The sequence below is a fragment of the Papilio machaon genome, chromosome 7 (genome assembly GCF_912999745.1).
Source record: "Papilio machaon chromosome 7, ilPapMach1.1, whole genome shotgun sequence".
Taxonomy (NCBI): Eukaryota; Metazoa; Arthropoda; class Insecta; order Lepidoptera; family Papilionidae; genus Papilio; species Papilio machaon.
The window spans coordinates 352,597-363,663 of NC_059992.1; the positions used below are offsets into that span (position 1 = coordinate 352,597).

Sequence of the window (11,067 nt, forward strand, 5' to 3'; positions counted from 1 at the left end):
TTTTCTAGTATATGCACAAAAATGTGATTGTTGTGTCACAAGATATAGTTGATAAACTGCCTGGTCATGAGTAAGACAGGACTCGGAACATTAGAAATGACAAATGACCGCGCGCCTCCCACGGCGTCTGCTAATGCATGTCACTGCATCCGTCGAGATTGAGACAATTATTTAATATTAGAAGTGACCCTGGCGGGATCCAGTGATAAGGTAACTACAGTTATGACTGAGAAAATACGCGCCAACAATTCTTGAGTCACGGCCAAGTATGACACCGTAAACTAGTTAACGTAGGCAGTTTTAATTCTCTCTAGTTGAAAACTAATTTAATGACTAATCGTTTGTAATTATTCAAACGCGGTTATTCCAATTTTAAAGTGTAATCGGTATTTCCGAATTGTATTTACGTTCTGTAAAGATTTAGGATAACCGAGTGATACTGAGAAAATCATTTCAAAATTGGGAAAACCCATATTGTATATGCTTAAAATATTTTTTTTTGTAAGATCGTTAAAATATTGAGTTTAGGGTTTATGATGTATGCAGGTTTTGGCATCCATAAGATACAAAAATTATTATCTGTAAAGAATAAAATTAATGAATAAAATCACAATAAAGTATTTAAAAAATATAGGTGAGATAAAATAAAAAATTAGTTAAAAACTTTTTTATTGTTCTAAAACAAAACGTTTAGCGGTTTGTTAGTTTCGCGTAAACGAAACGCAATTTAAACAACGCAATATAAAACAGAGATGTAAATAAAGCACGCGAATAGCGGACGACTACAATAAATATTTCTACGCAATCCGTACGAATTACATTCGCAAAGTAATTCCCTTAAAAGCTCTACGGTTACGTTAACTGTGAAAAATAAAACACGTATAGTGTGTATACATGAAATGAAGTAACAGTATTCAGAAAATTTGTAATAACTTTAATCCTACTTATAATTTAAAAAGTGATGCAAACATTACCATGTTTTATACAACTTTTTAAGGCTTTAACACTGTTTGTTCAATGAAACACGACACTTTACTTTGATAAAAGAGACTGTTTATTTTTGATACTCAACTTTATAATATATTACAATACACTACGAAACGTTAAATAAAACTTTATACAAAACAAACTCGTTACAACGTGAAGAAAAAACACACACAAGAAAGAATAATGAAAACAAACAAAAGACAACTCTATTCGATACATTTTTTCATAAATAAGTCGCGGCGCCAATATGTGCCAGTTCTGTGCATTATCATTAGTGGCGCCATCTATTGAAACTGAATTGCTCTTAAACATCCCGCCCACCAAAGGACGAACAGTCCTTTACATCTCTATGTAAACTCAAAATCTCTAATACACAAAACAAAATAATCACCGCCCACCATGGCAATCTATGCTTAAGTAACAAAAATATGCAAAGAATATTAATCACAACACTAGTCTCTATATAACAAGAAATATAAATGATAAAATAACACTAAACTCTATACAATAAGATATATGAATGATAAAATAAAACTCGACTCGATATAAGAAGAAAAAAATTAAAGCAAATAAATTAAAACACACAATGAAATTAATAATTGACTCTACTCTGTGTCTTTTGGCAAAAAACATAGCTTATTACATGGTCTTTTACAAATTCCATTTTTAGTTTTAATAGATACGACTCGTGTAACGTTATCTTTTCCAGTATGCTTCTCAATGATTCTGCCCAACCACCATTTGGCTGGGGGTATGTTGTTGTCTCTTATTAAAACAATATCATCGATTTCAGGCTCCTTCTTCTTTGTGGTCCATTTGTGTCTCTGATTCAAGGTAACTAAATATTCATTGGACCATTTTCTCCAGAAATCATTCATCAATTTTTGGCAGTACTTCCACCGCCTCAAATTTGAAATGTTGCAATCTTCATAACTCTCGTCTGGTATAATTCGCAATGGTTCCCCTATTAAGAAATGACCAGGCGTTAATGGCATGGGGTCATTTGGATTATCACTCAGGTAAGACAAAGGTCGTGAATTAAGACAGGCCTCTATTTGCGTCAAGACCGTCGTTAGCTCTTCAAAGGTAAGTGTAGAATCTCCGATTATTCTTTTCAGATGCATTTTTGTTGAGCGAACACCAGCTTCCCATAGTCCTCCGAAGTTTGGTCCATGCGGTGGGCTGTACTTCCATGCCGTTCCCTCGTTTGCTAGAAGATGCTGAAGTTCGTCAGGTAATTTAGATTTAACTCGGTCAAACATTTCTCCTAGTTCTCTATCTGCGCCGATAAAATTTGTTCCATTATCTGAATATAATGTTTCACAATATCCTCTTCTTGACACAAATCTCTGGAATGCTGCAATGAATCCCGAAGAAGTCAAATCTGACACAGCTTCAAGGTGAATCGCTTTGGTTACGAAGCATACGAATAGACAAATGTATCCTTTATAGCATTTGGCTCCTCGTCCTGGCGAAAATCGTATGTTTATAAATCCTGTGAAATCGACGCCAGCAATTTTGAACGGCCTCGTTGGTTTAAGTCTCGCCTCCGGAAGCTGTCCCATAAACGGATTGTTGTTTTTTCGTGAATATCTTAAGCATGTAACACAATTTCTATAGCACTTCTTCACTAAATTTCTTGCTTTAAGTATCCAGTACTTCGATCTTAAATAGTTTAACATCAGTTGTGGTCCTCCATGAAGTGTTTTTATATGTGCGTCTTCAATTATTAATTTGGTGATGTGACTTCCACTGGGTAAAATAACTGGATGACGTCTTGTATAATCAACTTGAGCCTCTTGAATTCTGCCTCCCACTCTCAAAAGTCCAGTTTCATCGATAACTGGATGAAAGGTAAGTAGTTGACTCTTCTGTGATACACTTTGCCCCGCTCTTAAACGATTAATGTCATCTTCGAAATACATCTTCTGTGTCTCTTTTATACAATATTTTAATATAGCCTCTGTTTCCTCTCGACTCACAATTTTGAATGAAATATTTCGTTGTTCCTTTGGTAGTCTCAAATATAAAAACTTTTTGCAATAAGACAACACCTTTAGCATTTTAGGTAATGTTGAAAATCTCGTCCAAATAAATTCTTCCTGATCTTTAGTAGTAGTAGTTAGTGCTTTAATTGGTTTTGCCTCTTCTGTAGTCTCAAAATTATTGCTTGTGTTCTGTTCATAAGTTTCTTGATGTAGCCAATTTGGACCATGCCACCACAATTTGTTATCTATTAACTCTGTTACTTTCAGTCCTCTAGACGCGCTATCAGCTGGATTTTGATCTGTAGCTACGTGTCTCCACTGCTCTGGTTCCAGCATGGTAAGGATCTCAGATGTTCTATTGCTCACGAAAGTCGTCCATCGACTCGGCTCTCCTGCTATCCATGCCAAAACTATCGTGCTATCAGACCACGCGTATATTTTACTCTTAGGAATGTTCATGACTTGGGACACTTCGTATACTAATTTTGCAGCTAGTAGCGCTGCACACAGTTCCAGGCGTGGGATTGATATCTTCTTCTCCACTGGCGCTACCTTCGTTTTAGCGGTGACAAGGTTGACGGCGATGCTACCATCTTTGCTGGTCGATTTTAAATACACCGCTGCTGCATAAGCTGACTGAGATGCATCAGCGAATGCATGCAGTTCTACATTATCTCCGATACTGACGTGAAACCATCTCGGAATGACGATCTTCTCTAATTTTGGTAGGTCCTCTTTGAATTGTTGCCACTCGTGTAATAATTGTGGGGTGAGTCTCTCATCCCATGATAATTTTGCTATCCACAGTTTCTGTATAAAAATCTTCGCTCTAACGACGATTGATGCTATCCAGCCCATAGGATCGTAAAGACGCGCTATCTCAGACAGTACTTTTCTTTTAGTTACGTCTTCTCCATTCTCATTACTTTTAGGTAGTTGAAAATGATATTGAAAATTATCGTTTGTATTGTTCCAGGTAAGACCTAATACTTTTATGCTATCATTAGATTTAAATTGTATTAACTGATTGTCTCTTTGATTCTCTTTACAGATGTGTTCCAGTAAGTCTTCGCTGTTGCTGCTCCATTTTTGGAGTTCAAAACCACCTGCTCTCATTAAATTATTCATTTGCTCATATATCTCTATAGCTTGCTTTGTTGTTTCACATCCGGTAAGTAAATCGTCCATATAATAGTCTTGCAGAGTGATTAGTGCCGCAAGTGGATATTTTGTTTGCTCATCTTTTGCTAGTTGTTGCAAAGACTTTACAGCTAAGTATGGCGCACAAGATGTTCCAAAGGTAAGTCTCAGTAGTTTGTAATGTTGAATAGATTCGTGTGGATTTGATCTCCATAGTATTCTTTGGAAATCTGTATCTTGCTCGTTGACAACCACTTGACGATACATTTTAACTAAGTCTGCAACTATACAAATTCTATGGCATCTCCATCTTATTAGAATATGACGTAGATCACTTTGTAATTTGGGTCCGACGAGAAGATTGTCATTTAATGACACATTGTTCACTCCTTTGCTCGAAGCGTCGAACACCACTCTTACTCGGGTAGTCTGTTTATCATCTCTAATCACTGCATGGTGTGGTAGATAAACGACGTGATTATCACGTAACTCTCTCTCATCAGTTATTTTTCTCATGTGATTTTGCTGTAAATAATCCTCTATTACGTTTTTGTACTCTTCTTGTAGCTTTGTATTTTTAAGTAATTTCTTCTCTAATAATTTGAACCTTCGTAGCGCTATCTCTTTTGATTGACCATTTAGACATTCTGGATTAGGACTTTTAAAAGGTAATCTGACGACGTAACGTCCTTCACTGTTTCTATATGTTGTTTCTTCGTAAATTTCTTCACATCTTAATTCCTCTTTAGTCTTTCTCTTTATGATACTTTCAGGTTCTCTTTCTATCTCCCAGAATTGTTTTAAAAACTCATCTTCCTTTGGTTGTATATGCATGCTGATAATATTGCGATTTTCTTGCACTAATTCATTTTTTATTTTTCCAGATAATATCCAGCCCAATTGCGTGTTTTGTGCAACTGGTCCAGATAACTCAGAATGTTTCAGAAAACCATCCAGTAGAATTTCTCCGTAGATGTCAGCACCTAGAATAATGTCTATTCGTCCAGGTGTACTGTAGGTAGGGTCAGCCAAAGGTAAGTTTGTGATCTCTTTCCAATCATGTATAGATGAGTCTCGGGACGGTATAAATGAAGTCAACCTCTTCAACACGAACGCATTGACTTGAATAGAAAACTCAGGGTTACGTAAAGATACGATCTCAAAAGAAGCCATACTCTTCGCTTGTGTTTGACCTTCTCCGACTCCTGATATAACACCGTTCACTGAATCTCGCTTTAACTTCAGGAATTGTGCTGTGGCTTCAGTTATAAATGACGCTTCAGATCCTTGATCAATCAAAGCTCTAACTATTTGTGAATAACCTGTAGTTGATTTGATTTTGACCATAGCTGTAGCCAGTAACACTCTGCTCAGGTGACTCTCATTAGTAAAATGGGCTACAACATTCCTCTCAGGTTGTTTACTCCTCTCTTTAACTTCAGTTGAAGTGTTATCATTACTTGAAGATTCCTCTGTAATTGATCTCTCTTCTCGGTTAGATGTTCTCTCATAATGCAGTAATGTATGATGTCGTCGGGCACATCGACGACAGCTCGTAGTTGAGTAGCAATTCTTCACGCTGTGATTAGGTGATAAGCAATTGAAGCACAAATGATTTGATTGTACATACTCAGTTCTCTTCTCTGGGGTTTGTGCTGCAAATTGCTTACACTGATACAATAAGTGTCGTCCGGAACACATGACACAGATGTAATCTCTCTTCTCCTCTTCCACTGATGAATGAAATGATCTCTGCTTTGTAATTTGTCTCGTAGTGTTGTTATGTTGTGTTGTTTTAGCTGGTCTGCTGTTATAATGATTTGATGACTCCAACATCTCTAACGTTCTAAATCTAGTCTCGATAAATCTCTTCAGCTCCTCCCAGGTAGGTAAAGTATCTGCTTCACTGTCTGAATGTACTCGGCTCACTTCTAACTCCCATAACTTTCTTGTCTCTGCATCTACTTTTGTTACTACCAAATAAATTATAATAGCGTCCCATGCACTTGTATTTATCTCCAAATTTTGCAATGATTTTAAACACGAAGATGTCGTATCTAAAAGTAGTTTTAAAGCAGCGGGCGACTCACTCGTTAAATTCTTTTGGGAAAACATACGTTTCATAACTTCATTGGTATTGAAGCGTTTATTGTTGTATCGTCGAACCAACTGGCTCCACGCCTCATTATAATTCACATCTGTTGTAGATAGATTTTTAAGCAGAATTTCCGCTTCGCCAGTTAAGCAACTCTTCAAATAATGCAGTTTTTGAGCAGCGGTTAGTGTAGAATTGTTATGAATTAACGATACAAACATATCATAGAAAGTTTGCCAATTTTCGTATCCGCAAGAAAATCTTGGCAAATGAATTGTCGGTAACTTCACATCGCTAGAGGTCGCAACAGTACTGGGTTGATTATTAGACGCTCTCACAAATGAAGTCGGCTGGTATATCTGTAGATCATCTTTTAATTTTATTGTATAAGCTTCGTAAATATTCTCAAACTCTGAATACATATCTTCGGCAAAATAACTAAGTTTAGATTTATCAGACTTGTCTACAGAGGCAACAATCTCGTTATGATTACTTAAGAATGACTCCCACAATTTATCTAACGCCTCTTTTTTTGTTTCAATATATGTCACTGTAAGCCGATCTTTAGATGTCTTTTTGTAATTAATTTGCGCTTTACTAACCCGCTCAAATAACTCCTCTTGTCGCCGTAGACACACTTTTAATATTTCAGACATTTTTAATGTTCAACGTTCACGCAACACAATCACAAAATTAATATTTTCACTTTAGTTCGATTCGTGTTTTCCCGGGTTTCGGCACCAAAATGTTTGTTCAATGAAACACGACACTTTACTTTTGATAAAAGAGACTGTTTATTTTTGATACTCAACTTTATAATATATTACAATACACTACGAAACGTTAAATAAAACTTTATACAAAACAAACTCGTTACAACGTGAAGAAAAAACACACACAAGAAAGAATAATGAAAACAAACAAAAGACAACTCTATTCGATACATTTTTTCATAAATAAGTCGCGGCGCCAATATGTGCCAGTTCTGTGCATTATCATTAGTGGCGCCATCTATTGAAACTGAATTGCTCTTAAACAAACACATAAAACAGCTTGTTTACATTGCTCCAAAACATTCTTTATGTAAATTTATAAACATATGTGCATCGTAGAATATTTATATGTAGACGAATATGGAGGGATTTACCATAACAGCAGTGTATGAAAATCTGAAATTGTCATATTCATTGTGGACTTAGACTAGACAAATCGAAACTGGAATCACAAACCGAACCGAAAATGGTAAAAAGGAAAGCGATACATACCGGAGCTCACGTATTTTAACAAAACCGGCACACTCCGGCTGCGATTTTGATGCATTGGTTATTTCCGCTGTGTAATATAGTTCGTGTTTCCATTTTAGAATTTCATATATGTTGCATATCAAAAGTTTAAACAACACTGAAACATAAATAAATTTAAAGTAAGAAAATAAGTAAAGTTAAACACAAATAGTGCAAATGCGAATGTTTAGATGGATGGATGGAACTATGCAAAGGTGGGCATTAACTCGTTAATCCGTTAATCGTTAATTAACGAAGTTAACATTTTCCTTAACGGATTAACTTTTAAGTTAAATTCAAAAAGTGTTAACGCTCTTGTTAACTTCCGTTAAATTCTACTTCCGTTAATTTAGTCCGTTAATTGTTACAATAGACACTTATTGACGTGTTGTCATTTTATTTAAATTATGCATCAGGCTACATTCGTAAGTTCGGCTATGTTCGGCGACCGTCGGCGAGTCGAATGGTGAACGAGAACGAGAACGAGCGAGTGTGATGCATGTTATACAATACACCGAGCGGCCGGGATAGACGTGATCAAAAGAGTACCACAGAATCCTTGTTAGAAAATAGTGACGATTTAAACAAACTTACCTCTATTAAATATTGCGAATTTTATGCGCTAGACACCTTCAAAGTTTATTAATTATTTCATATTTACACAAATGTCTCGAAAAGTCTTTATTACATTTTATTCACATTAAAACTGGTTTTCATTTATTTAACATCACTTTTTTTAGAACAAGACTTTGTTATAAAATCAACATAAGGTTCAAAAACACTTTACTCTTAATACAATAATTGTTGAACGTGAGACGCAAAATCTATTAAAAAAAATAAACTCTGCGTTGAATAGCAATCAAAATAATCGAGAGTGCATTACTCTTCAACGTCGTACCTAAAATACAACTAAACTTTGTTGCAGACAAAATGTTTATTTTAATTTTGGAGTTTAAAGACAACAAAAAATATTAAAAAAATAGTTTATGGTTCATTTGAAAAAGCGTACAAATAGGATTTTTTTGTCATTGCGTAGATAAGAAACAAGCAATGAAAAATAAATTTAAAAATTCGAAAGACGAAATGTGCACGCAATAAACGTTCCTCAAAAACAAAAGGGATTTAGGTGTTTATTACCGTCGTTTGTTTTTTTGGGGCTTCTTCATAGTCAACGAAAAATATTTTTTCATTTTAAAAATATGAACAAAGGATCAAATGGACGGCCGCACAGAGAATACGATAACGAACTCGATAGATTTATGGCCCCAACCCTTCTAATGGTAGGGGATGCACGTGCGCTGCGCAAAGACAATAGCGAAGATAATTTGTTTGTTTACAAAAAAAGTATACGACAAAACGAGAAAGAATGAGGAAAAAGATAAAATAATTGTGTTAGTGAAATAATGTTAAACTGTGTTATACTAAATTTAATATATGAAATGTCGCCACAAGTGACCTTTACAAAAGACATCGATTTTTTTACGTATATCGAAAGTTTATTTTAAAATTAATCGAATGTCGTTGAAAATAATTCAAAACACATTCTTACTAATTAACTATAACGATTTTATAGGTGATAAGAAAGAGAGAAGACATCACCCGCGATCGGTTGTTTTCGTTATGTCGTGTAACTTATGCTCAATACACTGAGAATAATTTAACTTGATTTAACATATAACAATAGATCGGACGATAGATCATTAGATGATAGAAGTTATCGAAGGCATCTCAGTTGTATAGTTTGATGTGTTGAGACGTATCACTGGATTGGTTAAAAAGTACGTAAAAAATTATAAGTCTGTTCGTGGGTCCTTAGCTAAAATAAAAAAAAAATATTACCAAATTATACATAAAATTAAATGTTCAGTTGTTGGAGTATGAGCAAATGAATATCCGGGTGCAAATAGTAACAGATAAATGTAAATACTGCACAAAAGTTTTGATTGTTTTTTTTAATATTATCACATGTCAACTGTTTAATAGAAAATTTGTGTTGTCTAAATTTAGTTAGCTCTCTAATTCCGTGACGTCGGATTGTCCATAAAAAAATTGACTGAAAAAGTCAATTGTCCATCATTGTCAGTGTAGTATATAAGTGTGTGTAACTAGTGCATGCTATGTCATTATTATGGTACAGGCATTAGTACATCGCTCCTATTGTCTAAATTATATTTTAGTATATTATATAACTAAACTATAGATAGGATTAGCGATCGCCCGAGATTTCGTAAGCTCAGTAAAAAAATAGCCTAAGTTCTATTGAAAGTCTCGACAAAATCGGTCCATACGATTCGGAGATTATTCGCATGGCCATTTCCCGCTTGCGCCTTATACTCGTAATATAAACAAAAATTAACTTTAACTGTTAACTTTAACTTGCGTTAAATTTTCTTAAATTAAACGCTTTAACGATTAACGAAGTTAAATTTTTATTTAACGGATTAACGATTAACGAAGTTAACTTTTTGATTAACTGTGCCCACCTATGGAACTATGTATAATGTTTTTATCATCTTGTAGGTATCTACTTGTTATAACTAAATTGAAAACAAATCTTTAATGTTTTTGTTTGTTAAAGATTCTTCGTATTTAAATATAATGAAGCATGATTGTGTTTTAAATGAAATATTTTCTGATCGGTGTTTTTAAGTCTTCTTTTGTAATATGAGCGAATGTTGTGTGAAAGCAATATTTATTTCAGCCGAATTGTTCCATTATCTAAAAGCTGATGCGATGTGATCGAGCTCAAATTCTGTGAAAGCTTTTAGGGATCGTTGCACTCATTCTCACACTCTCATCGATTACGAACAGAGACTACAAAAAATCTGTAAAAATCTAATGTTTTAAAAATGTAATTATCTTCAAAATATACTCAGTTCGTATTTTTCTAGCTTATTATGTTATTTATTTACACGACATTTGTATTTATATTAAATTCGGATTAGACAAATGTTATCTATGAAGTTCGGATACGTTCCATGGCAACAAAATGATAACATACGTTCCGAGTTGTGTCAGAATTAGTAAATTATTCAAACATCGTCAATGTCAATCCTTACTAATATTATAAATGCGAAAGTAACTCTGTCTGTCTGTCTGTCTGTCTGTCTGTCTGTCTGTCTCGCTTTCACGCCAAAACTACTGAACCGATTTAAATGAAATTTTGTACACAGATAGTCTAGAGCCTGAGGATGGACATAGGCTACATTTTAACGCGAAAAAGGGGTTGTAAGGGGTTGAAAGTGGGGGTGAGAGTTTGTATGGAATTATGGTCATTTTTACAGGTAGAAGGTTGAAACTTATTTTCAAGGCTGATTTGATAAAGATAAATATGAAATTAAATTTTTCGAAAAATTTTACCCCCAAGGGTGCTAAATAACAATAGGGGATGAAATTTTGTTTGGCAATATATTCGGTTTTGGTGAATGTTTTGTTTAATATGCTTTGCTGTAACCCTTACTAATATTTAGTCTAGAGCCTGAGGAAAGACGTAGGCTACATTTTAACGCGAAAAAGGGGTTTGAAGGGGTTGAAAGTGGGGGTGAAAGTTTGTATGGAATTATCGTCATTTTTA

At 34.7% G+C, this 11,067-nt stretch overlaps 1 protein-coding gene across 1 annotated transcript; it reads right to left on the bottom strand.

Moving 5' to 3' along the window:
• Positions 1 to 1,592: 1,592 nt before the first annotated feature.
• Positions 1,593 to 5,462, bottom strand: LOC123721124. Its single transcript, XM_045678602.1, has one exon. The coding sequence runs from the start codon at positions 5,460 to 5,462 to the stop codon at positions 1,593 to 1,595; it is 3,870 nt and encodes a 1,289-aa protein (XP_045534558.1).
• Positions 5,463 to 11,067: the final 5,605 nt, after the last annotated feature.

Bases quoted from the DNA above. Each gene is read 5' to 3' on its own strand.
- LOC123721124 (XM_045678602.1), bottom strand. From the start codon at position 5,462: ATGGTCAAAATCAAATCAACTACAGGTTATTCACAAATAGTTAGAGCT.